Source organism: Eriocheir sinensis, chromosome 16 (genome assembly GCF_024679095.1).
Source record: "Eriocheir sinensis breed Jianghai 21 chromosome 16, ASM2467909v1, whole genome shotgun sequence".
NCBI classification, from domain to species: domain Eukaryota; kingdom Metazoa; phylum Arthropoda; class Malacostraca; order Decapoda; family Varunidae; genus Eriocheir; species Eriocheir sinensis.
Window position 1 is genome coordinate 12,446,202 of NC_066524.1, and position 27,739 is coordinate 12,473,940.

At 43.8% G+C, this 27,739-nt stretch overlaps 1 protein-coding gene and 1 long non-coding RNA gene across 2 annotated transcripts in view; one reads left to right on the forward strand and one right to left on the reverse strand.

Moving 5' to 3' along the window:
* The window catches only part of LOC126999308 (uncharacterized), a 30,005-nt gene extending 2,535 nt beyond the window's left edge, over positions 1-27,470 (forward strand). The window contains exon 2 of the long non-coding RNA XR_007753228.1: positions 26,997-27,470. This is a non-coding gene — a long non-coding RNA (uncharacterized LOC126999308). The remainder of the gene's footprint in view (positions 1-26,996) is intronic.
* On the reverse strand, positions 3,350-11,042 carry LOC126999307 (ABC transporter F family member 4-like). The gene is made up of 6 exons (XM_050861749.1): positions 9,812-11,042; positions 7,863-7,938; positions 7,265-7,318; positions 6,712-7,057; positions 5,744-5,984; positions 3,350-3,894 (listed from the first exon to the last, which is right to left on the reverse strand). Exons 1-6 carry the CDS (start codon positions 10,519-10,521, stop codon positions 3,705-3,707), a joined length of 1,617 nt encoding a protein of 538 aa, XP_050717706.1. The 5' UTR covers positions 10,522-11,042; the 3' UTR covers positions 3,350-3,704.
* Positions 27,471-27,739: the final 269 nt, after the last annotated feature.

Sequence of the window (27,739 nt, forward strand, 5' to 3'; positions counted from 1 at the left end):
CGCTTATTAAACATTCACTCCTTTCCCACCCACTTTCCCACCCTGGCATCCATTTTACATCCATGTCTGCGCATTCCATTACACCCTCACCCGCCTATGGTCAGTCTTTGCTTGATAAGAGACTCCCATTACCTTCCTCCCTCCCTCCTCCTATCCTTCCTCCATCATAACCTCCTTCCCTCCCTACCTTCTTCAATTTCCCCTCCTTCCATTATTCCCTTATTTTTTTCTTCCTCTCTTCCTTCCTTTCTTTATTCTCTCCTCTCTTTCTTTCCTTTTTTTATTCCTTCATCCCTTCCTTCGTTTCTTCCTTCCTCTCTTCCTTCCATCTTTTCTGCCTTCCTCTCTACCTTTCTTCCTTTCTGGAGTAGTGTGGAGGGGGAGGGGGGAGAGGGAAGAGGAGGTGCTTGCGTGTGTGTGTGTGTGTGTGTGTGTGTGTGTGTGTGTGTCAGCATTATACAATCTTGGCGAGGCATCTGATCGTGTTTATATTGCATTCATTATATTCCAAAGAGGCTGGGAAAAATAATAGACCGGGTTCCTTTTTTTTTTCTTCTTCTTTATACTAAAAATAAAATAGTGATCGTTTGTTTACACGCCACACCACCGCGACCACAAGAGAGAGAGAGAGAGAGAGAGAGAGAGAGAGAGAGAGAGAGAGAGAGAGAGAGACGGTGATGTATAGATATTGGCCTTATTTTAAACGTACCTTACTACCTACCCACCTACCTACCCACCTACCCACTTACCTACCTACCTACCTATCTACCAACCTGATACTGCAGCGTTCCTAAAATATGCGTCTTGTTGCATTGTAAGTATGATGGATTGAGAGAGAGAGAGAGAGAGAGAGAGAGAGAGAGAGAGAGAGAGAGAGAGAGAGAGAGAGAAAGATTCAGTAGAAGATGGAGGAAAGGATATTAGCAAGAGGAGGCAAGGAAGGAGGGAAGGAGTATAGAAGGGAGTTGAGAGAGGAGGAAAGGAAAGAAGAAGGAGGAGGAGGGAAAGACAGAATGAATAGGAGGGAGGGAGGGAGGGAAGGAGGAACGGGGAGTGGAGAGGAGTGAAAGGGATGGAGAAAGTGAAGGTGAGAATATGAGAGAGGGAAAAAGAGTGTAGGATGGAGTGAAACAAGAAGAAAATGAAGGAAGTAGAAGAAAATGGTAGTGAAGAGAAGGAAGAAGTGAAAGATGAATGACAAGCAGGTAGATAAAGGTGTGGGTATGGAAGGGAGGCTAGAAGAAAATGGGAAGCAGGAAGGAGGAGGATAAGGAACCATAACAAGAAGAAATGATGATCAGTAAATAGATTGAGAGAAAAAAGAAGAAAAGAGGATGATAGCACACAAAAGAAATAGCAATGAGATAATTGAATGGAGAAAGGTGATGGTAATGCTGCACAGAAAATATATAGTAATAGTTTATAGGTTGATTGAAGGAATAAGAGAGATGAGAAAGAGGATGAGGAAGAGGAAGAGGACAGGATGAAGGAATAAGAGAGAAAAAAAGAGGATGAGGAAGAGGAAGAGGACAGGATGAAGGATTAAGAGAAAAAAAGAGGAAGAGGATAGGATGAAGGAGGAAGAGATAAAAAAAGAGGATGAGGAAGAGGAGGAGGACAGGATGAAGGAAGAAGAGAGAAAAAAAGAGGAAGAGGATAGGATGAAGGAAGAAGAGAGAAAAAAAGAGGATGAGGAAGAGGGAGAGGACAGGATGAAGGAGGAAGAGAGAAAAAAAGAGAATGAGGAAGAGGAAGAGGACAAGATGAAGGAATAAGTGAGAAAAACAGAGGATGAGGAAGAGGAAGAGGACAGGATGAAGGAATAAGAGAGAAAAAAAGAGGATGAGGAAGAGGAAGAGGACAGGATGAAGGAATAAGAGAGAAAAAAGAGGATGAGGAAGAGGAAGAGGACAGGATGAAGGAACAAGAGAGAAAAAAAGAGGATGAGGAAGAGGGAGAGAACAGGATGAAGGAGTAAGAGAGAAAAAAAGAGGAAGAGGATAGGATGAAGGAAGAAGAGAGAAAAAAAGAGGATGAGTAAGAGGAAGAGGACAGGATGAAAGAGGAAGAGAGAAAAAAAGAGGATGAGGAAGAGGAAGAGGACAGGATGAAGGAATAAGAGAGAAAAAAAGAGGATGAGGAAGAGGAAGAGGACAGGATGAAGGAATAAGAGAGAAAAAAAGAGGATGAGGAAGAGGACAGGATGAAGGAATAAGAGAGAAAAAAAGAGGATGAGGAAGAGGAGGAGGACAGGATGAAGGAGTAAGAGAGAAAAAAAGAGGATGAGGAAGAGGAGGAGGACAGAATGAAGGAATAAGAGAGAAAAAAAGAGGATGAGGAAGAGGTGGAGGACAGAATGAAGGAATAAGAGAGAAAAAAGAGGATGAGGAAGAAGAAGAGGACAGGATGAAGGAATAAGAGAGAAAAAAAGAGGATTAGGAAGAGGAAGAGGACAGGATGAAGGAATAAGAGAGAAAAAAAGAGGATGAGGAAGAGGAAGAGGACAGGATGAAGGAATAAGAGAGAAAAAAAGAGGATGAGGAAGAGGAGGAGGACAGGATGAAGGAATAAGAGAGAAAAAAAGAGGATGAGGAAGAGGAGGAGGACAGGATGAAGGAGTAAGAGAGAAAAAAAGAGGAAGAGGATAGGATGAAGGAGTAAGAGAGAAAAAAAGAGGATGAGGAAGAGGAAGAGGACAGGATGAAGGAATAAGAGAGAAAAAAAGAGGATGAGGAAGAGGAAGAGGACAGGATGAAGGAATAACAGAGAAAAAAAGAGGATGAGGAAGAGGAAGACGACAGGATGAAGGAGTAAGAGAGAAAAAAAGAGGATTAGGAAGAGGAAGAGGACGGAATGAAGGAATAAGAGAGAAAAAAAGAGGATGAGGAAGAGGAAGAGGACAGAATGAAGGAATAAGAGAGAAAAAAAGAGGATGAGGAAGAGGAAGAGGACAGAGTGAAGGAATAAGAGAGAAAAAAAGAGGATGAGGAAGAGGAAGAGGACAGAGTGAAGGAATAAGAGAGAAAAAAAAGAGGATGAGGAAGAGGTGGAGGACAGGATGAAGGAATAAGAGAGAAAAACAGAGGATGAGGAAGAGGAAGAGGACAGGATGAAGGAATAAAAGAGAAAAAAGAGGATGAGGAAGAGGAGGACAGGATGAAGGAGGAAGACGAAAATAGGAGCGATAAAGCACATGATGAATTGAAGAGAGATAAGAGGAAATGGGTGTTAGATATATGTAAAGCGAACAGGAGAAACGACAGGCATTGGGATGGTGAAGAAAGAGGAGGAGGAGGAGGAGGAAGAAAAAGAGGAAAACGATAACGAACAAGAAGAAGATAAAAACAACAGCAACAACAGAATTATGTTAGATATAAAGTAAATAGAAGCAACAACAGACATTAGGAAGAATAAGGATGATGACGATGATGATGATGATGATGATGAGGAGGAGGAGGAGGATAAAAAAGCAGGAGGATGTAAGATGTAAGACAGACAGAAACAACCACATACATTAAAAAGAAGAAGAAGGAGAAGGAGGATGAGGAAGATGGATGATAACAATGAGGAGGATAAAGCAGGAGGATGTAAAATGTCAGGCAGATCAGAGCAATGGAAGAAAAAGAAGAGGAGGATGAGGAGAAGGAGGAAAAGGATGATAATGAGACGATAAAACACTCACTCTCCCAAATTCAAAAAGACGATTATGGCGGATGAACTGAGCCCCCATCCCTACGCCCCTCCCTCACCCTCGTCAGCCTCTCCAGCAGTATTTGCATCCTCAGCTGGTGCTCCTGCTGGCGGAGGTGTCGCTCCTGGTGGTGCAGCGCCAGCTCAGCCTCCAGCACCCTCAGCCGTGCCGCGCCCTCCTCCTGAAGCTGTGCCATGCGTGCCCTGACGAAGGAGGAAGGCGTGAGAGGGAGGAAGGGAAGGGAGGGAAGAAAGTGTGTGAGGAGAGGAAGGGAAGGGAAAGGGAAGGAATTGTGCCCTGACGGAGGAGGAAGGCGTGAGAGGGAGGAAGGGAAGGGAGGGAAGAAAGTGTGTGAGGAGAGGAAGGGAAGGGAAAGGGAAGGAATTGTGCCCTGACGGAGGAAGGCGTGAGAGAGGTGAGGAAGGGAAGGGAAGGGAAAGAATGGGGGAGGAAAGGAGTAGTTTGGAGAGTAGAGAGAGGAGAGGAGATTAGGTAAATTGATGTCTAGAAACTCCTTTAGTATAGTAATTTAGAAAAGAAGAGAGGCGACAGAGTGGAAAAAGGGACGAGAAAGGGAGAGACGGGGTAAAAATTAGGCCATACTATAGTGTAGATTGACCAGTAGAAACACTTTTAGAACAGTTTAGTAGAAGAGAGACAGAGATTAATATGTCCTTGTATTGTAATTCTTCTGACTAAGGAAGGTGTGACGAGGAAGGAAGGGAAAGGAAGGGGGAGATAAAGAGTTAGGTAATATAAGACAAGCTATACCGTGCCGAAACACTTTTAGTTCAGTGTAAAAGAAGAGAGAGGTAAATATGTCCTTGTATAATGTGACAGACGAAGGAAATGGCGTGAGAGAGGGAAGGGATGGGGAATGTAAAGATAAGGTTATACTACTGGCCTCTACAAGTACCATTTTAGTACACTTAAGTATAAAAAGAGAGGCAGGTTAGGATGTCCTTGTATATGTCTGATGAAGGAAAAGGTGTGAGAGAGAGGGAGAAACAAAAGAGAAAGGAAAGGCAAGGTAAACAGTAAAAAGGTTATACTACTGGCTCTTGAAGTACCATTTTAGTACACTCAAGTATAAAAAGAAGAGAGACAGAGGTTAGGATGTCCTTGTATAATGTGTCTAATGAAGGAAAAGGTGTGAGAGAGGGAGAAACAAAAGAGAAAGGAAAAGCAAGGTAAACAGTAAAGAGAAGGTTTTACTACTGGCCTCTAGAAGTACCATTTTAGTACACTCAAGTATAAAAAGAAGAGAGACGGAGGTTAGGATGTCCTTGTATAATGTGTCTAATGAAGGAAAAGGTGTGAGAGAGAGGGAGAAACAAAAGAGAAAGGAAAGACAAGGTAAACGGCAGGTTATATAGGGTAGACAGACGTGAATAAGATCTTGCATAATGTGTATGTTGTATAATTACTCTGCCTGACGGAGGAGGGCGTGAGAGAAGGGAGGAAGGGAAGGGAAGGAAGGAGGAAGGTAAAGAAAATGTTATATGGGGTAAACTCGCCTCTAGAAACACCTTTAGTACATTTAAGTGGAAAAGAGACAGACGCAAATAAGGTCTTGTATGATGTGTATGGTGTAGACTACTCTTGTGTCTGATGGAGGAGGGCGTGAGAGAAGGGATGAAGGAGGGAGGTAAAGATGTTATATGGGGTAAAATCGCCTCTAGAAACACTTTTAGTACATTTAAGTGGAAAAGAGAGACGTAAATAAGTTCTTGTATAATGTGTAGGGTGTAAATTACTCTTGTGTCTGATGGAGGAGGGCGTGAGAGAAGGGAGGAAGGGAAGGGAAGGAAGAAGGGAGGTAAAGAACATGTTAAATGGGGTAAACTCGCCTCTAGAAACAAGCGCAAATAAGTTCTTGTATGATATGTAGGGTGTGAATTACTCTTGTGCCTGACGGAGGAGGGCGTGAGGGAAGGAAGGGAGGGAAGGGAAGGGAAGGAAGGTGAGGAAGAGACACACAGGTAAACAAGTCTTCGTATGGTGCCTCTGACGTGTAATGTCTGACGAAGGCGGGGGTGGCGGAGGACCTACTTGTGATACTCCACCTCCCGGAGCTCGCTGGCGGGGGCGTGTGGGTGTGGGGGGACGGGGGCGTTGGCGAGGGGCCAGTGTTGCGAGGACGGCCGCGCCCCCCACCCTGGAGGGAGGCGGGGGGGTGGGGGCGCCTCCTCCTCCTCTTCCTCTTCTTCCTCCTGCTTGATGAGGGGCGAGGCGCTGCTGCAGGACTCCAGCTGCGTCTCCACCGGCAGGGAACTGGGGGGGCCCTCCTCCTCTGGCAAGGGGGGGAGGAAGGGAGAAGGATGGGGGAGACAAGGAGAAGGATAGGGGAGGCAAGGAGAAGGATGGGAAGAGGAGGAAGAGTGGATGGATGGGAAGAAGGAGGATGGGGAGAGGCAAGGTGAAGGATGGGAAGAAGAGGAAGAGTGGATGGATGGGAAGAAGGAGGATGGGGAAGGCAAGGAGAGGGATGAGAAGAGGAGGAAGAGTGGATGGATGGGAAGAAGGAGGATAAGAAGAGGAGGATAAGTACTTGTATGTTTGTCTATCCATCTGTCTCTTCCTGCCTGTATGTCAACCTACCTGTCTATAATCATGTCTACCTGTGTCATTGCCCGCTCACCTGTCTTGTCTACCTGTATCTGTTAACCTACTTGTCTCTCCACCTATCTGTATGTCAACCCAGTTTTCTATCTACCTGTCTATATGCCTAATTGTCAATATGTTTACCTATGTGCATCTCTTACCTATCTATGTCTACCTTTCCATCTACCTGTATGTCTATCTTTCTGTCTACCTGTCTATGTCTATCTCTTTATCTACCTGTCTGTACCTTCCTTTCTATCTTCCTACCTAAGTCCACCTCTCTACCTGTCTATATCTAGTTATCAATATGTTTACCCTTCTGCATATCTACCTGTTGTGTTTCCCTGTCTTAATTAGTTCACCTGCACATATATAGGAAGGTAGAAAGAGTTAGTGACTATAATGGGACTTCTTACCTGTGTTGGAGTTAGCGGAGTAGTAGAAGGCGCTGTGGGTGGAGGAGGCGTGGTTGGCGGCGGAGGTGGTGGTGGAGGCTGCGTCGACCCCATGTTCCCTCTTGATAACAGGAAGAGGAGCGAGAAGATTACTGATGCTGCTTTCCTCTTCCTCTTGTTTTTCTCCTCTTCCTCGTACTTCAGTTCCTCTTCTACTTCCTCTTACTTGTCTACTGTCTACGATCTCTTCTTCTTCCTCCTCCTCTTCTTCCTCTTCTTCTTCCTCTTCATTCGCTGGTGTTCTTCTCCTCCTCCTCTTCCTCCTCCTCTTCCTTCTCGTCCTTCCCTCTTCCTCATCTTCTTGTTCCTGTGAGAAGGGATTTTTTTTTCTTATTTTTCTTTCTTTCTTTCTTTCTCTTTCATTCATTCATTCTTTCTGTCTTCCTTTTTTCTTTTTTTTACGCTCTTGCTTACACACACACACACACACACACACACACACACACACACACACACACACACACACACACACACACACACACACACACACACACACACACACACACACACACACCTGTTCATTTCGGTTCCTCTTCTTAGCTCGAAATTTCTCGTCGCGCCACAACACCTGAGAGAGAGAGAGAGAGAGAGAGAGAGAGAGAGAGAGAGAGAGAGAGAGAGAGAGAGAGGTCATTAGATATCAATTACTTAACCGTGTCTTAATTAACCTACTTTTTTCTATTTCCCTCTCATTTTCTACTTCCCCATAATCATTTTCCTTTTTTTATTTAATTTTCTACTTTCTCTCTTTTTTTCTACTTTTTCGTTTCCTTTCTGTACTTACCATTCTAAATTCCCTTCCCCATCTATTTTATTTTCATCTCTACCTCACAGTTTTCTGTCATTTCGCCTCATTTTAAACTCCTTTCTCTCATTTTCTACCTTTTACCTTCATTATCTTCTTCCTCCTCTCCCCATTTGATTTTCTACCTCTCCATCTCTTATAATTCCACTTTTTCCTCTCAAATTCTCTGCCTCTCCTATATGCCTTTGTCTCTGCTTCCCATGTTCTCCGTCTCTCCTATGCCTTTGTCTCTACTTCCCATGTTCTCTGCCTCTCCTATATGCCTTTTTCTCTGTTTCCCATGTGTTGCTATTTCTGCGCGCCGTACCTGGAGTTGTCGTCTCGTGCGCGGGTACACATTTCGCTGACTGTTGTATTCCTGAAGCAGCTGATCCCACGCCTGTCTGTACGGAGAGGAGACGTACTTAGGATGATGTTTACAGTTATATCTAAGAAGAGTGAATGTAGAAAGATGCTAAGAATTTTACCTTGGACGAATGCGGTAAGAGCTGTGCAGTAGAAGTTGTGTATTAAGATCTTTGCTTTTAATTAGAGGTAGAAAACAGGTTAAGAGAGTGATTGATTGATAGTTTATTGTTGCAAGTAAACAACAAAGGAGAAGGGAGGAACATGCCATCCCAACCCCCAGGCAGTACAGAGTGTGATTATACAACTAAGGATACATGTGGAAGTAGCACCAGGAAACTAAAAAGATACAATGGTAGGGGACAAGTGCTAAATGTGTTAGGAGTTATGTTTAAAAGAAGGGGAATGTTAAGAACTGTGAGGAAGACTTAGGAGGTGAACTTAGGATGATGTTAAGAACTATAACTCAGAAGAATGTGTTAGGAGTTATGTTTAAAAGAAGGGGAATGTTAAGAACTGTGAGGAAGACTTAGGTGAACTTAGGATGACGTTAAGAACTATAACTCAGAAGAATGTGTTAGGAGTTATGTTTAAAAGAAGGGGAATGTTAAGAACTGTGAGGAGGACTTAGGAGGTGAACTTAGGATGATGTTGAGAACTATAACTCAGAAGAATGTTAAGAACTGTGAGGAGGACTTAGGAGGTGAACTTAGGATGATGTTGAGAACTATAACTCAGAAGAATGTGTTAGGAGTTATGTTAAGAACTGTGAGGAGGACTTAGGTGAACTTAGGATGATGTTAAGAACTCAAACTCAGAAGAATGTGTTAGGAGTTATGTTTAAAAGAAGGGGAATGTTAAGAATTGTGAGGAAGGCTTGGGAGGTGAACTTAGGATGATGTTAAGAACTATAACTCAGAAGAATGTGTTAGGACTTATGTTTAAAAGAAGGGGAATGTTAAGAACTGTGAGGAAGACTTAGGAGGTGAACTTACGATGATGTTAAGAACTATAACTCAGAAGAATGTGTTAAGAGTTGTACATTAGAAGTTCGACGTTGAGAATTTTGCCGAAGTAGAAAACAAACTCACCTCCTTATTCTTTTCCATTTTCTCTCGCACTCACTTCCAAGGGTAACTTCTAAGGCTACCCATTAAAAGCTAAGGGTACAAGTTAAGGGCTTACACTTAATGGGACTAACTAAGGGTTGCAAGGGATGAGGTTACGTCAGAGGGGTGAGGAAGAGGAGGAAGGGGAAGGGCTATCACTCATGGGGAGCAAGGTTGGGGGGGCGGGGAAAGGGGGAGGGGGTCGTCACAGCAGGGGCAGCAGGGGGTCGTGGCCACCTGGGGCAGGGCAACGCTGCTTCCCTGCTTTACATTACCCTGCCCCCCTACCCCCCTGCCCCTGCCCCCTCCTACCCCCCTGCCCCTGCCTCCTCTTCCTTCACCTCCTTCCTTTACCTTACCTTGTTACCTCTTGTCCCTGTCTTCCTCCTCCTCCTCCTCCTCCTCCTGGCATAAGTGAGTGATGGGAAGGCAGTCTCTCTCTCTCTCTCTCTCTCTCTCTCTCTCTCTCTCTCTCTCTCTCTCTCTCTCTCTCTCTCTCTCTCTCTCTCTCTCTCTCTCTCTCTCGTTATCTCGCTCCATCACGATTTATTTATTGTTGCTTAACCCACGTACACACGCACCTACACGCACATACATACATACATACATGCGTACATACAGATGAGCCGACATGTGCATTTCTCTCTCTCTCTCTCTCTCTCTCTCTCTCTCTCTCTCTCTCTCTCTCTCTCTCTCTCTCTCTCTCTCGTTGTTGTTGTTGTTTTTGTTGTTGTTGTTATGACTGACTGACTTGCTTACTGACTATCCTACCTCCTCCTCCTCCTCCTCCTGCCCCCGTTACCTGGTGGAGTCGACGGTGGATCGCTTGTCGGTGAAGGTGGCGGCGTACCTGTCGAAGAGCGCGTAGAACACCTGCTTCTCGTGCGGCGTGAAGTTACGTGACCGCCGCCTCTTCCCCCGCCCCCAACCCCCCGCTCCTACTCCTCCTCCTCCTCCTCCTTCTCTGACTCCTACTCCTGCTCCGACTTCGACTCCGGCACCGACTCCTCCTTCAGCAGCTCCTCCATCCTCCTCCTGTTCTTGAGTCTTCGTTTGTCTTCTTTTTGTTCTGGTTCTTCTTCTGTCTCCTCCACACTCCTCCTCCTTCTCTTTTCTCTGTGTTAAGTCGCCTCTGTCACCTCCACTACCCTCCTTCTCTTCCTCTTCCTTCTCCTCCTCTTTCGTTCTTTTCTGCTGTCTTTCTTCTCCGTCTTCACTCTCTCCCTCCTCCTCCTCCTCCTCCTCTTCTCCATTTTCCTGTTTTTCTCCTTTGCCTATTTCACAATCATCTTTCTCTTCGTTTTCCTTTTTAGTCTGTTTTTCTTTTTCGTCTCCACTCTCTTCCTTCTCTTCTATTTTCTCCTGTCTTTCTCTCTTGCCTACGTCACCATATTCTTGCTTAACCTCTTCCTCTTCTTGTTTCGTATGTTTTTCCTCTCCGTCACCACTGTCCTCCTCCTCCATCTCCTCCTCCACCTCCATCACCATCGCGTCCTTGCTACACAGAGCCATCAACACAACACGATCCTTGCCGCTTGCTTCTTCCTCGTCCTCCTCCTCCTCCCCCTCCTCACTCTATCTCACTCTCTCAATGTGCTATTCCGTCGCTCTTTTTTCGGGCCAGGTGTAACGCTACCCCGAGACGGAATCTGAAATGCGACTGGTTTATGAGAGAGAGGAGAGGGAGAGAGAGCGGGAGAGGGAGAGAGAGGGAGAGAGGCAGGCTAGCGGCGTCGCAACTTAGCTCCGTCAATACTCCCTTCACGACCATAATATTTAGCGTCCAAGCACTTCAGGGGAAAGGATGTAGGATTCTTAGCTTCCTGTACCTGGTTTCCCTCGTCAGGTGTCCCCCGTGGGTGGGTGTGGCCCCCGTGCCCCCCGTGGGATGCATGGCCAAGGCGTGTCGGGCAGGGGCGTGTGAGGTGCCCGTAGCGTCGTGAATTCAATATCTCGTTAAGCTCTCGCCTCTCGTAAACGTGACGTAGGTGGTGCTGGCGGTGGAGAGGGTGGTGGTGGTGCTGGTGTTGAGGGTGGTGGTGCTGGCGGTGGAGAGGGTGGTGGTGGTGCTGGTGTTGAGGGTGGTGGTGGTGGTGTTGAGGGTGGTGGTGCTGGCGGTGGAGAGGGTGGTGGTGGTGCTGGTGTTGAGGGTGGTGGTGGTGGTGTTGAGGGTGGTGGTGCTGGCGGTGGTGAGGATGGTGGTGGTGAGGGTGGTGTTCCTTCCTCGCCTAAGTGTTTGGTGTTGTTCAGTTAGATAGGAACTACTACTACTACTACTACTATAACATAACATAAATGATACCTCCACCCATGTTTATTTTCCCGACACATAATCATGGAGGGCTCCATAGCTTGGAGGTCATTAGCCCCAATTCTGTTCGCTAATGACTGTGGCATCCAACCATATCACTAATACTACCTGACACTAAATCACCTATCATCTATTACGTCCAGATCCCCCTTTCCTTCCCTACTCAAGTCACTCCCGACCCACCCTAATGTCACTCTCCACCACTGTGGCTTCATAGTCCATATTGGAGATGTTGGTGGCTTTTGGGCCAGTGTCTGGTGCTCCTGAGACATAGAATGGCCGACCTGAGCAGGGAGAACGAGAGGCGACACCTCATCCAGGCGACAACGTGGCTCCTTGCCTGATGCTTCTTTTCTGAGATTAGTTCCGCGAGGCGTGCGTAGAAGCATTGGGCCCTGGGACCCATCCCACCGGATGTGGTGAAGACGAGGGGGGTGAAGCTGCCCTGATCCACATGTTGGATTCTTTCACCGTATGCCCTTGTCTTCTCCTGCTCGTTCCTGTGGTGGGCGGCTTGCAGGGGCAGCTCACGGTGACAGGCAGCCATCGGGTCGAATATGCGGTTGTCCATGAACGCCCGCTGTCCGCGCACCCAGAATCCCCGTGCCTCCTGTGAGGTATTGGCCGTCCTGTACCGAAGGTGTTCGCCGTCCAGGGGAAGCAGTGCCGGCTCGGTAGTGACGTCTTGGCATACCTCCCCGAGCATGCTGGCTGTCAGATCCCTCACTTCATCGTGTCGAATACAGACGAAGCCTCCTTTTTTACATGTCATGGTGTGGGTCACACATTTGTTTTGTTTCGGTATTCATATTCATTCTCGTTGTTTTTTCTTAACTTCATCATCATCATCATCATTATCATCATTATTGCCATTATTGTTATTGTCTTCCTCCTCCTCCTCCTCCTCCTCTCCCTCCTACTTCTACTACTACTACTACTACTGCTACCATGTGTGTGTGTGTGTGTGTGTGTGTGTCCCGGGTCTGTCCCTGTTCCTTTCTAGCCCCGTTCAATGCCTCTTCCTCCTCCTCCTCCTCCTCCTCCTTCTTCTTCTCCTCCTCCTCTTGAAATTTAGCAACACGACAAAGGGGCTGAGGAAGGAGAGTCAGCCCCCAGCAAGCCTTCACTGGGGACCTGACCTTCACCCCTCCCCCTCCTCTTCCTCCTCCTCCTCCTCCTGATGTCTTGCACCATAACATTTTGTGCTGGCTGGATCAAATTTTTCGATACATATAAAGCGCTGTCTCGACCCCCTCCCCTCCTCTTCTTCCTCCTCGTCCTCCTCCTCCTCCCCCTGCTCCTTCTCCTCCTCCTCCTCCTCGTCCTCCTCCTCCTCCTCCTACTACTACTACTACTACTACTACTACTACTACTACGACTCGTGCTTCTTCTCCTCCTTTTACTTCCTACTTCCTCCTGCTTCTGCTCCTTCTCCTTTTCATTGTCCTAATTCTTCTATTCCTCCTTCTCTTCCTCCATCTTCTCCTTCTTCTCCTTTTACTTCTTACCTCCTCCTTCTTCTGCTCCTCCTCCTTTTCATTGTCCTAATTCTTCTATTCCTCCTTCTCTTCCTCCATCTTCTCCTTCTTCTCCTTCTTCTGCTCTTCCTCCTTTTCATTGTCCTAATTCTTCTATTCCTCCTTCTCTTCCTCCATCTTCTCCTTCTTCTCCTTCTTCTGCTCTTCCTCCTTTTCATTGTCCTAATTCTTCTATTCCTCCTTCTCTTCCTCCATCGTCTCCTTCTCCAGTTCTTCTTTTTCTTCTCCTCCTCCTTGTTCTCTTCCTCTTCGTGTCTCAGCATCCTCCATCCTTCTATTTTTTTCTTTCTCTCATTATTCTTATCCCATTGTTCACTTCCTTCTCTTACGTATGTCCTCCTCCTTCTCCTCCTCCTTCTTCTCCAGCTCTTCTTTATCTTCTCCTCCTCCTTGTTCTCCTCTTCGTTTCTCCATACTTCTATTTTTTTCTTTTCTCTCATTATTCTTATCCCATTGTTCACTTCCTTCTCCTACATATGTCCTCCTCCTCCTTCTCCTCCTCCTCCTCCTCCTCCTCCTCCTCCCGTTTTCGTTCATTCTTATTCATGCCTCTTCATCATAGCGTGTGTGCTGCGTCGCGGGGACTTCGCTATTTTATGTACACGGGCCAACACGCACACACGCCATCTGATACATACATAGCGGGGCGTGTGTGTGTGTGTGTGTGTGTGTGTGTGTGTGTGGTGGTATAGCGTCGTTCGGAGTGCCTAAATATGGTCTTGAGGTCTAAAAACTTGCCTTAATTTGGGTCTAGTTAGGTTTGTGATGGTTTGATAAGGTCTGAAATCCTCTAAAATGGTCTGAAAATAGTCTTAGAATCCTCGTTAATAGTCAAGAAAGGGTCTTAGAGGGTATAGTAAGGTCTCAGAAATGGTGTGTCGTGTTTTTGGTGGTCTAGGAATGGTCTGATAGGGTCTGGGTAGGTTAGTGAGGCTCTGTTGTGGTCTGAAGTCGTCTAAATGGTCTAAAGATTCCTATGAGTGGTCTAGGGGTTTTCGGTCTAGATAGAAAGGTCTCTAAAGTGGTCTAGCGTGTTTTTGATGGTCTAGGAATGGTCCAAGATGGCCTGGGTAGGTTTTCATGGCTCTGTTGTGGTCTGAAGCGGTCCGAGAGTGGTCTAAAATGGTCTGATAGGGTATCAAAAAGATTAGTGAGCCCGAGTGTTGGGTCTGAGAGATTTAAAGTGGTCGGAGAGTGGTCTAGCCTGGTTTAGGGGAGTGTAATTGGTCTAGGGGTATTTACAAGGGTTTTATTGGGGGTCTGAAAAGGTCTTGAGGGTCTACTTGGCTTCTATGTGTTATGTTAGTGTTGATTAAGTTGTTGTTGTTCTTTTTTTTTTTTTCTTATTCTTGGTCTTGTTCTTCCTTTTCTTTTTCTTTTTTTTCTTTTTCTCTTCCTCCTCCTCCTTCTCCTCCTCCTTTTTTTCCTTCTTGTTCTTCATGTTCTTGTTTTTGTTGTTGTTGTTGTTGTTGTTGTTGTTGTTGTTGTTGTTGTTGTTGTTGTTGTTGTTGTTCTTCTTGCCGTCGCTCATCTCTCATCACCGCGTAACAGCAAGAGACGTGTGTGTGTGTGTGTGTGTGTGTGTGTGTGTGTGTGTGTTACAGGCTCAAGGACTAACTGATGGACTTTAATGGCTTTTGTTTTTTCCTTCTTTTTTTTTGTAACAATCTTCTCGTTTTTCTCGTTTTTTGTCTTATTTCTCTCAGTTTGCGTCCTTTGTTTTGACACCGCGTTGACTGCCTGTTTGGGCCGTCTGGTAGTGATCTTCTTTTTCTTTGTTTTTGTTTTCTTCTTCGTCTTCGTCTTCTTTTTTCTTCTTTTTCTGCGTCTTCTGTGTCTTGTTCTTGTTTTTCTTCTTCTTCTTCTTCTTCTTTGTTTTTGTTCTTTTTCGTTTCTTTTTCTTCTTTTTGTTCTTTTTCGTTCTTTTCATTTTTTTTTCTTCTTTTCCTTCTTCTTCTTCTTTTTCTTCATCTTCTTTTTCTTCTATTTCTTGTTTATGTTCTTGTTCTTCTTGCTCTTTTTGTTCTTCTTGTTTTTGTCGTTGTTGTTCTCCTTTTCTTTTTGTTGTTCACTTGTTCATCTCCTACGCCTTCATCCTCTTCTTGTTTAAATTCTTGTTCTTTTTTCTTCCTCTTTTTTTTTGTCTTGTCCTTGTTCTTGCTCTTCTTTTACTTCGTTTTCTTCTCTTAATCCACCTCCTCCTGACCTTTTTTTTTATTACTCCTCCTCCTCCTCCTTTTGGTAGGTTAGTAATCAGGCAGGCAGGTAGGCATAAGCAGGATTGAAGAAAAATGTCAAGTGCCTGTATATGTGTGTGTGTGTGTGTGTGTGTGTGTGGTGGAATGCACAAGGAGTGATGATAAATCGATAGAAATGTTGAAGTATATGCTACATTCTCTCTCTCTCTCTCTCTCTCTCTCTCTCTCTCTCTCTCTCTCTCTCTCTCTCTCTCTCTCTCTCTCTCTCTCTCTCTCTCTCTCTCTCTCTGTCTGTCTGTCTACGTTATTATTTTATTTTATTTATTTTTATTGATGTATTATTTTTTATTTATTTCTGAAACTAAAATAGAAAATAGTAGGCTAATTCAAGAGAGAGAGAGAGAGCCGGCCCTCCCGTAAAGCCTGACCGCTATCATTACGACAGAAACATTGCTAGTGGTAAATATAGCGACGACAGCGATAACGTACACGGGCTGGAGTTACGATACCCCCCCCCCCCCCATCACCACCACCACCACCACCACTGTCAACACCTCCAGTCTCCTCCTCCACCACACCGTTTGGGCTTCCCCTTCCTCCCCTTCTCTCTCCCTCTCTCTCTGGCTTCCTTTCCTTATACTTATAATTTCTATCACCATTTTCATCACCACTATCACCACCACTACTATTATCAACACCTCATGCCTCCTCCTCCTCCTCCTCCTCCTCCTCCACTGCTTCCACCTCTCACTCTTTCTCCTCCTCCTCCTCTTCCTTCCTTCTTCTCTGTTGTCTAAGTTCTAATCACCACCACCACTATCACCACCACCTCCACTGTCACCTCCACCTCATACCTCCTCCTCCTCCTCCACTGCTTCCACCTCTCACTCTTTCTCCTCCTCCTCCTCCTCCTCCTCCACTGCTTCTACCTCTCACTCTTTCTCCTCCTCCTCCTCTTCCTTCCTTCTTTTCTATAGTCTAATCACCATCACCACCACCACTATCACCACCACCTCCACTCTCACCTCCACCATTGCTCTCACTACCACTTGACCTATTGCATGTTTCCCTCCATTATCACTAATACCACCTCTGCCGTCACCACCACCTCCACTCTTCAGGCATTACCACCGTGACCGCTGATACATGTTTCCTTGAGTAACCGTCACCTGCTTCCCTTCACTTTCCCTTCCCTTCCCTTTCTCTCCTTTACCTTTCCTTCCATTCCCCTTACTTTTCTTCGTATTCCTTTAATTCCTTTCTGTTTCTTCCTTTTCCTTTCCTTACCTTCCCTTCCCTTCCCTTCCCTTCCCTCCCCTCTCCTTCTCTTCCCTTCCCTTCCCTTTCCTTCCTTTCCCCTTCCTTCCCTTCCCCTCCCTTGCGTTCCGTTCCCTTCCCTTCCCTTCCTCTCCCTTCCCTTCCCTTCCCTTCCCCTCCCTTCCCTTCTCTTTTCCTCCCTTCCCTTCCCTTCACTTCCCTTCCTTACCCTACCCCACACATCCGTTTCCTTCCCTTCCGTTCCCTTCCCATAATCTATTCATGCCTCCCCTCCCCTCCTCTCCCTACCCTACCCTACCCTACCCTTCCCTTCCTACCTTCATATTCATACCTTTCCTTTAACTCCAATGCAGGTAAAAAAAAAATCAACTAACTCATATTTACCTGGTCGCCACATAAGTCAATTTAACGCTATCACATACAGGTAGTAATAGCGAATACGTTAAAATCCATTGTTCGGAAGTGTTTAGCGAATATATCAAATCACAAAAACATGTTGGTAGTTTTCTTATAAGCCAATGTGTAACCTGGTGCCTGCTTTTTCTTGTTTCCATGTTTCCTTGCTCCCCTTTCTTATCCTTTTCCGTTTTTTATCCTTCTGCCTTATCCTCCTCTGCCTGAGCCTCCTCCTCCTCTTCCTCCTCCTCCTCTATTTTGTGGGCCGCTTCTTCCCTTCCTTCCTGCTCGTCTTTTTTCTTCCTATCTTCCTATTTCCATTCCAGTCCCATTTCTCTTTTCTTTTTTTCCTTCTTTTGTTCTCCTCTTTTCCTTTCCCCCGTTTCTTTGTTTCCTCTGCGTCGTCCATCTCTCTCTCTCTCTCTCTCTCTCTCTCTCTCTCTCTCTCTCTCTCTCTCTCTCTCTCTCTCTCTCTCTCTCTCTCTCTCACGCATCACGACTGTCACCTTTCTCCTCCTCCTCCTCTTCCTCCTCCTCCTCCTCCTCCTCCTCCACATCCATTTCTTTCGGTTGGAGATAACTGTTTAGAAATCCATGTAAATTTATCCTCCTTGAGAGAGAGAGAGAGAGAGAGAGAAGCATTATAATAGAGTGGGAATGACCAATGTTTTGTTGCCCTAATGTGTATTGTCAGTGGAGGAGGAGGAGGAGGAGGAGGAAGAGGAGGGGGAGGAGGAGAGGGGGCATATCAAGGACTAGTGTGAGGGCAGATTGCATGTTGTGGGTTGGTATTGAAGTGGGTTGTGGGCGGGGCACTGTGGGGTGGGCGGGGCATAGCGAATATGGGCGGAGCTTACATCATATGGGCGGGGTTTCAATAACAGGATAAGAGTGAACTAACTTGGTATGGGGTGGGTTATGGGTATTGGCATGGGTCTGTATAGGGAGGAGGTATGGGAAAGGGTATGTGGGAGGGGCTAAGGATGTGTGGGCGGGGCTTAAGGTCTTTATGGGCGGGGCTTAATATGTTGAAGGGTGGGGTTTAAGACAAGGAGGCGGGGTTTAAGAGAGAGTTCGTGGGCGGGGTGAAGGGTAGAGAGGGTGTGATTAAGGGTGTGTGGAAGGGGTACCTACACCCTTATGCCGCACACCTCACACACACACACACACACACACACACACACACACTATCTACTCTCTATATTCTCTCTATACACATTCTACTTCATCCACATCCCTCCACTCATCCATCTACCTAACACCACCACCACCACCTCCACCTCCACCCTCTATCTCACATCCACATCCACTCTATCCATCTCTACCTGTCTATCTATCTATATCATCCACTTTTCTATCTATCTATCACTATTCCACCTTATATCTACACTATACACAACATCCTCACATTCCACTTTCCCTCCACACCTCCACTTCCACCTCCACCCAGCACGGTATTTTATTGGCTCACCGGTTGCAAACACTCGCCCCCAGAGTCGTGTGTCACCGGTTCGAGTAGCCGAGACCGTAATGGCTTTAAAACGTGTGTGGGCAGGGTCTCACTTTCTATACTTATTGGTCTGTTTTATATTAGCCCTTTCTGTGTCTCTCTCTTTCGCTGTCTCTTGTTTTCCGCTTTGTTTTTCTGTTGTTTCTATTTATGTTTCTTTGTGTCTTGCTCTGTCTGTGTTTTCGTCTTTGTTTTTCTATTGTTTTTATTTCTGTTTCTTTGTGTCTTTCTCTGTCTGTGTTTTTGTCTTTGTTTTTCTATTGTTTCTATTTTTGTTTCTCTATGTCTTTCTCTGTCTGTGTTTTTGTCTTTGTTGTTCTATTGTTTCTACTTCTGTTTCTTTGTGTCTTGCTCTGTCTGTGTTTTCGTCTTTGTTTTTCTATTGTTTTTATTTCTGTTTCTTTGTGTCTTTCTCTGTCTGTGTTTTTGTCTTTGTTTTTCTATTGTTTTTATTTCTGTTTCTTTGTGTCTTTCTCTGTCTGTGTTTTTGTATTTGTTTTTCTATTGTTTCTATTTTTGTTTCCTTGTGTCTTTCTCTGTCAGTGTTTTTGTCTTTGTTTTTCTATTATTTCTATTTCTGTTTCTTTGTGTCTTTCTCTGTCTGTGTTTTTGTCTTTGTTTTTCTATTGTTTCTATTTTTGTTTCTTTGTGTCTTTCTCTGTCTGTGTTTTTGTCTTTGTTTTTCTATTGTTTCTATTTTTGTTTCTTTGTGTCTTTCTCTGTCTGTGTTTTTGTCTTTGTTTTTCTATTGTTTTTATTTCTGTTTCTTTATCTCTTGCTCTGTCTGTGTTTTTGTCTTTGTTTTTCTATTGTTTTTATTTCTGTTTCTTTGTGTCTTTCTCTGTCTGTGTTTTCGTCTTTGTTTTTCTATTGTTTTTATTTCTGTTTCTTTGTGTCTTTCTCTGTCTGTGTTTTTGTCTTTGTTTTTCTATTATTTCTATTTCTGTTTCTTTGTGTCTTTCTCTGTCTGTGTTTTTGTCTTTGTTTTTCTATTGTTTTTATTTCTGTTTCTTTGTGTCTTTCTCTGTCTGTGTTTTTGTCTTTGTTTTTCTATTGTTTCTATTTTTGTTTCTTTATGTCTTTCTCTGTCTGTGTTTTTGTATTTGTTTTTCTATTACTTCTATTTCTGTTTCTTTATGTTTCTCTGTGTTTTTGTCTTTGCCTTTGTATCTATTTGTTTTATTTTATCCCTTTCTGTGTCTTTTTCTTTGTCTGTCTGTGTTTTTGTATTTGTTTTTTGTATTTGTTTTTTTGTTATCTCTCTGTGTGTCTTTCTCTCTGTATTTTTTTTCTTTCCCTTTGTTTCTGTTTTTTTCTCCGTTTCTCTCTGTTTTTCTTTACCTTTCTCTGTATGTTTCTTCTCTCAGCCTCTTTTATTTCTCTATTTTATTTATTTTAACTTCTTGTGTTGTCGCTTTTGTTTGTTCTCCCTTTTGCTGTTGTTCATTTCTTGCGTTCTCCCTTCATCTTCTTTCTCTTTCTTCCTCTTTTACTGTTTTCTCTGATTTTCTTTGTCATTTATTTCTGTATTTTCACTTTTATTTGTGTTTTCGCTTCTGTTTTTATTCCCTTTTGTTGTTCAGATTTTCCTTATTATTTTCATTTTCTTCCTCTTTCTGCCTTTTGTAGCTTTTTTCTTATTTTCCTTGTGTCTTTATTTTTATTTATTCTAATTTTATCTGTTTTCGCTTCTGTTTGTATTCCGTCTCCTTGTTCAATTCTTCCTTTCTCTCTTTATCTTCTTTCTCTTTCCTCCTTTCTAGTGTTTTCTCTGACTTACTTTATGTCTATTTTTTATTTTAATGTTATGTGTTGTCGTTTCTGTTGGTATTCCGTCTTGTTGTTCAATTCTTCCTTTCTCTCTTTATCTTCTTTCTCTTTCCTCCTTTTCTAGTGTTTTCTCTGATTCACTTTGTCTATTTTTTATTTTAATGTTATGTGTTGTCGCTTCTGTTTGTATTTCGTCTTGTTGCTCAATTCTTCCTTTCTCTCTTTATCTTCTTTCTCTCTCTTCCTTTCTAGTGTTTTCTCTGATTCACTTTGTCTATTTTTTATTTTAATGTTATGTGTTGTCGCTTCTGTTTGTTCAATTCTTCCTTTCTCTCTTTCTCTTCTTTCTCTTCTTCCTTTCAAACGTTTTCTCTGATTTATTTTCTTTATCTATTGGTCTATTTATCTATCTCTCTTTCTCTTTCCCACGCCCACACCCACGCCCACGCCCATACACTAAGCTGCCATATACGCCAACACTCTCACACCCACACACAGACCACAACCACTTTATCTTTTTTTCCTTTCTTTCTTTCTTTGTCTTTATTTGTATTTATCGTTTTCTTTCTTCCTTTTTCTCTCTTTCCTTTATCGTTTTCTTTGTCTTCCCTTCTTTTTTTCTTTCTTTTCTCCTTTTTCCCTGTCTCTTTTTCCAATATCCCCCCCCCCTCCACTACCCAGTCTCTGTCTTATTTGCTTCTTTCCCTGTTTGTCTTTTTCTGTTTATGTATCTATCGTTTTCCTTCTTCCTTTTTTTTTTTTTTTATCTTTTTCTTTGGCTCTCTTCTTTTCTTATCTTCTTTTTATTTTTTTGTCTTCTTCCTTTTTCTCTTTTTTCTTTATCTTTTACTTTGACTCTCTTCTTTTCTTATCTTCTTTTTCTTTTCTTTTTTCTCTGTCTTTTTCCCCTCGCCCACCCCTCCCACGCGCACACACACACACACACACACACACACACACACACACACACACACACACAACCCTTTCCCCCATACCATCCCTTCCACACAAATAAAAACATAACTCTTTCCTTCTTTGTTCCTCTATCGTTCACTTCCTTTCCTTTCTCGTATTTTCTTTATCTTTTTCTTCGTCATTTTCTTCCTGTCTTTCTTTCCCTCCTACACAGCAACATAACTTTAAAACTACCTCATTTTCCACTCACTTCCCCTCACTTTCCCAACCCTTACATATCCCCTCCATTCACCAACCCCACCTACCCACACCCTAATCTAACCCCCAAACCAACCACCAATACTCTAAACATTACTCTAAACTCCGTCACTTCCCCTCACTTTCCCAATCCCACACATATATCCCAAACCCCTTTCCCTCCCACATCCCACTCACCCCCACCCCTCACACCCTAACCTAAATCTTCACCCCCAAACCAACCCCCATTACTCTAAACATTACTCTAAACTCCCTAACTTCCCCTCACTTTCCCAACCCCACACATATACCCCAAACCCCTTTCCCTCCCATATCTCACTCACCCACCCCTCACACCCTAACCTAAATCTTCACCCCCAAACCAACCCCCATTACTCTAAACATTACTCTAAACTCCGTCACTTCCCCTCACTTTCCCAATCCCACACATATATCCCAAACCCCTTTCCCTCCCATATCTCACCCCCCCACCCCTCACACCCTAACCGAAATCTTCACCCCCAAATCAACCCACATACGGGACTTTTTTCGTACCCTTTTTGTTGCCCTTGAGCTGTATCCTTTGATGTAAAAAAACAAACAATAAAACAAACAAACTCTTAAACAACCCCACTTCCCCTCTCTCCTTCCCCCCTCACTTCCCCTCACTTTCCCAACCGCTTACATATCCCCTCTTTCCCCTACCCACACATTCCCCTCGCCAGTTGCGTTCTACCCACCCACAACCCTAACCTAACCCCACCCCGATACCAACAACCCCACACATATAGAAACATTAAACTTCCTTACTTCCCCTCACTCTCCCAACCCTTACATATCCCTTCCCTCTCTCACACCCTTCCTCAACCCCGCCCCACCACGCCATGCAACCAGCCCGCCCTCCCGCCCGCCCGCCAGCCTATCCGCACGAAATAGTGATCCCGTTGTAAAGAAGCGGCGCGGTGTAAACAAGCGGGCCAAGATCTAAACAGTGCCAGGCCTCATCGTGTGGAGTAGCCAGCCGCGGGTCAGCTGAGTGTTAGGGCTTCGTTACTCACGCCGCCAGGGAAAACAAAGGCTAAAAACCGATGCTGTTTATTGGCTGGGTGGGAGGAGGAGGAGGAGGGGGTAGTAGAGGGAGGAGATGTAGAAGGGAATAGAGGAAGAGGTGTCCGTGGGAATAGGGTAGGAAATGCATGTCGAAGAGGAGGAGGTGGAAGAGGTGGAAGTTGGGATAGCGAATGCGTAGGTGGAGGAGGAGGTGGAGGTGCAGGTGGGGCAATGCGTGTAGTGGAAGAAAAGGAGTAAGAGGAAGAAGGAGAGGTGGAGGCGGATGTACAGGTGGAAGAAGAGGAGAGGAGGAAAATGAAGGGAATGGTTGAAGGATGGAGACAAATGGAGGAGGAAAAGGAGGAGGTGGAGGAGAAACAGAAAGAGGAGAAACATGTCTAGGAAAAGGACGAAAGACTAAGAAAGAAGAAATTATATAGAACGAAGAGAGACAGGAGGAGGAGGAAGAGGAGGTTTAAAGAAAGAGAAAGAAAGAGGGAGAGAGAGAGAGAGAGTGTGAGGGAGGGCCAGAAGAAAAGTAAAGATAAAAACAAACAGAGAAGTAAAGAAAAAAGAATAGAGAGAGAAAGGAGAGGAGAGTGGAGAGGCAGTGATAGAAAGAGTAGGAAGAGAGAAAGAGAGAATAACCAGAAAAGGGAAAACTGAAAATAACGAAAATACAGAGAGAGAGAGAGAGAGAGAGAGAGAGAGAGAGAGAGAGACACGGACGGAAGAAACAAAAAGGGGAAAACAAACAAACAAACAAACAAAAAAAATCAAAACAAAAGGTACAGAACTGAAAAAAAAAGAACAAGAGAACTGAGAAAAAAAGAGATAGAAGGAGAGAGAAAGGGAGAGAAAGATAGGAAAGCAAGGGAAGGATGGAAGGGATAGGAGGGGGAACAAAAACAAAACAAAACAAAACAAAACAAAAACGAAAACAACAAAAAAAGATGAAGTAATTTGTGCCCCCAGAGAAAGGGAGAGAAAAAAAAATAGAGAGGAACAAGGAAGGGAGAACGAAAATCAGAACCAGAAGAAAGAAAACTAAAACAAAACAAAACAAGAAGATATGTAACTAAAGAAAAAAAAAGAACCAAGTAAAAGATACAAAGAAAAAAAGGAGAAAGAAAGAAAGAAAGGGAAGGAAAGGAAGGATAGGAAGGAAACGGCAGGGAAGAGGGGGACAAGAGGGAGGTGGAGAGAAAAGGAGAGAGAGAGAGAAAGAAAAGAGGAAAGAACCAAACCAGGGAAGGAAAGGAAGGATAGAAAGGAAGCGGCAGGAAAGAGAGGGACAAGAGGGAGGTGGAGAGAAAAGGAGAGAGAGAGAAAGAAAAGAGGAAAGAACCAAACCAGGGAAGGGAAATAAGGAAACGGCAGGGAAGAGAGAGAAAAGAGGGAGGTGGAGAAGAAAGGAGAGAGAAAGAAAGATAAGAGAGAAAAGAGAGGGAGAGAAAAAGCAAGAACTAGAAGAGAAAACACAAAAACGAAAGAAGAATAGAAGATAATAAAAAGAACCAAGAAAAAGATACAAAGAGAAAAGGAAAGGGAAAGAAAGAAAGAAAAGGAAGGGAAGGAAAGGGAAACTAAGGGATAGCAAGGGAAGAGAGAGAGGGACAGGACCAGTGGAAACAAAACAAAAAACAACAAAAAAGCAAAACAGAAAAAGGATCCTGGAAGTAATTTGTGCCCCATAGCAGCGGCGGGACAAATTATCGGCGCCGCGACTAACTTTATACCGCCGTTAATCTGACGCCCCGCCGACCAAATTGCAGAAAAGGGATTTAGGATACTAAAAATTACGCGGACTATTTATTTCAAGGCTCACTTTTTCACCCGCTGTCCCTTTGTCTCGCGGGGGGGGTAGGGGGGAAGGGGGGTAGGGGGGTAGGAGGCATGGAGGGGGGTGAGAGAAGAGGAGGAAAGAAAGAGAGGGGTGAAAGATAGAGTGTGAGAAAGGAGGTTAGAGGGAGAGAGAGAGAGAGATAGATAGAGAGGAAAAAGAGGGGTGAGAGAAAAAATGGGATGAGGTAGAGAGGAAAAGTGAGAGAGAAGGAGGTTAGAAAAGGAAAAAAAGAGATAGATAGAAAGATAAATAGAATAGATAGGAGATAGATGGAGAGGGATAGAGAGGGGTGAGAGAAGGGAGGGGGAAGATTGGAGGAAGAGAGGGATGAGAGTGAGAGAAAGGAGGTCAGAAGGGGAAAAAAAAAGAGAGAGAGAGAGAGAGAAAAGTGGATAAAAGTGAAGAGCGAATGCAGTGGAGTGGAGAGGAGATAAAGAGAGGATAAAAAAAGAAGAGTCAAAAGAGGAGTGAGATGAAATGGAGAGGAGAAATAAAGAAAAATAGAAGAGACTGACGGAAAAGGAAAGTGACAAAGAGGAAGAAGGAGAGAAATGGAATAAAGTGAAAAGAAGAGTGTATTTAAAACAAAGGAAGGAAATGGACAAAAAAAAGAGGGGAAGAGAGAAGACAGCAGATAGAAGACTAAAGAAGTGAAGAAGGAGTAAGAGAAAGAGAGAAAAAGGAAGATGGAGAGAGAAGGAGAGAGGGAGGGAGAGAGAGAAGGAGAGAAGACTGTGATAAGGGAGTAATGAGAAGGGGATGAAGAGAGAGAGAGAGAGAGAGAGAGAGAGAGAACGTAGTACCAGCCCGTCACCACATTATTAGTAGTTAGCCCCCAGCGATAGATAACTCCCGGCGATAGATAAGTCCCTGGCTGGTGGGTGGAGGGGGGGGGGAGATAAGGGTGGTGGTGGAGGGTGTGGAAGATAGTGGATAAGGGTGTGAGATTTAGGGAGAAGGGATGGCTGGGTGACTCTCTCTCTCTCTCTCTCTCTCTCTCTCTCTCTCTCTCTCTCTCTCTCTCTCTCTCTCTCTCTCTCTCTCTCTCTCTCTCTCTCTCTCTCTCTCTCTCTCTCTCTCTCTCTCTTACCTACCTAACATCATCATCATCATCATCATCATCATCATCATCATCTTTATTCTCTATATTTCTATCTTTTTCTTTCTTTCTTTCATTCTTTCTTTCTTTCTTTTTTCTTTTTTGTTTGTTTGCATGCTTGCTTTCTCATTCACTCCTTATTTTCTTTCTTTCTTCCTTTCTCTTTCTTTCTTTTCTTTCTTTCTTTCTTTCTAGTTTCTCTCTCTCTCTCTCTCTCTCTCTCTCTCTCTCTCTCTCTCTCTCTCTCTCTCTCTCTCTCTCTCTCTCTCTCTCTCTCTCTCTCTTTTCACCTGTGACTTATTAGCGCCCCGGGACGCCCAGGTAGCCTTGTTACCCTCGCCTCGTCGCTCATCTGCCGCTTCGTACAGGTGTGTGGATGCGGCTCACCTGAAGACACCTGGATGGGGGGAGGGGGAAGGGGGAGAGGGAAAGGGGGGAGGGGGAACGTAAGGGAAGGATAGGTAAAGGATGGGGGAATAGATGGAAGGTAAGGGGAAGGGAGGATGTAAAGGAAGGGAAGGTAAATTAAGGAAGGGAAAGGAAGGGAAGGAAAGGGAAAGGAAGGGAAGGGAAAGGAAGCAAAGGAAAGGAAAGGAAAGGGAAGGGAAGGGAAGTAAAGGAAAGGAAGGAAAAGGAAGGAAAGGAAAGGAAAGGAAAGGAAAGGAAGGGAAAGGAAAGGAAGGGAAAGGAAGGGAAGGGAAAGGAAACGAAGGAAAAGGAAGGAAAAGGAAGGGAAGTTAAGTAAAGTAAATGAAATGGAAGGAAAAAATAAGAAAGAAGGAAGGAAGAAAGGAAAGAAGGAAGAAATCTATGAATGAGTGAGTGGATAGCGGAATAAACAAGTGAATGAGGGACAAGAGAAAGGAATGAAGGAGGAAAGGAAGGATGGAACGAATGGAATGGAAGGATGAGATTTTTGAATGAATGATGAAATAAATGAAGGACGGAGGAAAGAAAGAAGGAAGGTAATTTTTAAGTGAGAAAGAAAGAGATGGTTAAAGAGGGGAATTTTGTGTTACGGGAATATTGTGTTACTTGAATTTTGTGTTGTAACTTTTTGTGTATTTGGAATTATGTGTTGTTATTTTTTATGGGTTTTTGTTATTTAGATTTTGGTTTCTTCTCTCTCATATTCCTTTTTTTCTATGCTGGTTTTCGTTTTTTTTCTTTGCTCCTTCTCTTTTATTCTTGTTTGCTGTCTTCCTTTCTTCTGTTTCTTCTATACATCCTTTTTTGTTTACTTGGGTTGTTATTTTTCGACTTTTTCTTTCCTTCCTTTCTTACTTCCTTCCTTTCTTTCTTTCTTTCTTTATTTATTTTCTTTCTTTCTTTCTTTCTTTCTTTTCTTCCTTCCTTCCTTCCTTCCCTCCCTTCCTTCTTTCCTTCCAACCCTCCAAACTTTCTTCTTTACTTTCTTTCTTCCTTCTTTACTTTCTTCCTTTTTTCCTTCCTGCCTTCCTTCCTTCCTCCCTTCCTTCCAACCTTCCAAACTTCCTTCTTTACTTTCTTTCTTCCTTCCTTTCTTTCTTCCTTTTTTCGTTCCTTCCTGCCTTCCTTCCTTCCTCCCTTCCTTCCAACCTTCCAAACTTCCTTCTTTACTTTTTTCTTCCTTCCTTTCTTCCTTCCTTCCTTCCTTCCAACCTTCCAAACTTCCTTCTTTTCTTTCTTCCTTCCTTCCTTCCTTCCCTTCCTCCTTCCTTCCTTGCTACTCTTCTCCTTTCTTTCCCTCCCCCATTTATCAACTCCCACCATACGGTTAGTACGCCTTGCATGTGCTTAACTCACCTGAAATTACCTGATATAGCATAAAATTACCTTTGATTTCTCTCTTCCCCGCAGGTAGTAGCGAGGAAGGTGGACCAATAACCTTTTAGGAGAGAAATAAAATGATGAAGAATATAAAAATAGTGAAGATAGTAAGTGGCCTCCCCCCCCCCCCCCCTTTCCCCTGAAACTTGAAGTATAAAACGGAAATATATGAAAAAAATGAAGTGAAAGAAATCGAACAGTAAAAAAAGTCTGATAATTTCCCCCAAAAAACTAACATTAAAAGGAAAATTGTGGAGTGAAAAAAATAAAGGAAAAAAAAGTAAAAAGAAAATCAGTGAAAGAAGTTGAGGTGAAAAGAGGTGAAAAGTGAAATGTCGAACAGTGAAAAAGATTAAACAGTGCAAGAAATAAATCGGAAAAAGTGGACAGTGAAAAAAATATTAACAGTGAAAAGAAAATTGAAGATTGAAAAAAATGAACAGTAAAAAAAAAAAAAAAGAAATGGAGAAAATGAAGTGAAAAAAAATCTAACCATGAGAAAAATGAATAACGCAAAAAAATATAAGTAATACGAAAGATGAACAGTGAAAAAAAAAAAAATCCTGAAAATATGAAGGAAAAATTAAAGAAAAATATTCCCCCTAAATTTCCCCTCAAGAAACGGAGTCATGCATGAGTCACACCTGCTCGCCCGCCGCCATCTTGTCTCACCTGTGCCCTGCCGTCGGACCTACCTGGTGAGTACCCGAACTTAGATTTTAGTACATTCTTATTATTTTTGTTCCTGTTTTTTTCTCTTGTTATTGTTTCTA

Bases quoted from the DNA above. Each gene is read 5' to 3' on its own strand.
- LOC126999307 (XM_050861749.1), bottom strand. From the start codon at position 10,521: ATGGCTCTGTGTAGCAAGGACGCGATGGTGATGGAGGTGGAGGAGGAG. The intron at 7,319-7,862 runs GTACGGCGCGCA...TCTCTCTCTCAG, and splicing joins GCACGAGACGACAACTCCAG to GTGTTGTGGCGCGACGAGAA. The intron at 3,895-5,743 runs GTAGGTCCTCCG...CTCCTTCGTCAG, and splicing joins CGGGAGGTGGAGTATCACAA to GGCACGCATGGCACAGCTTC.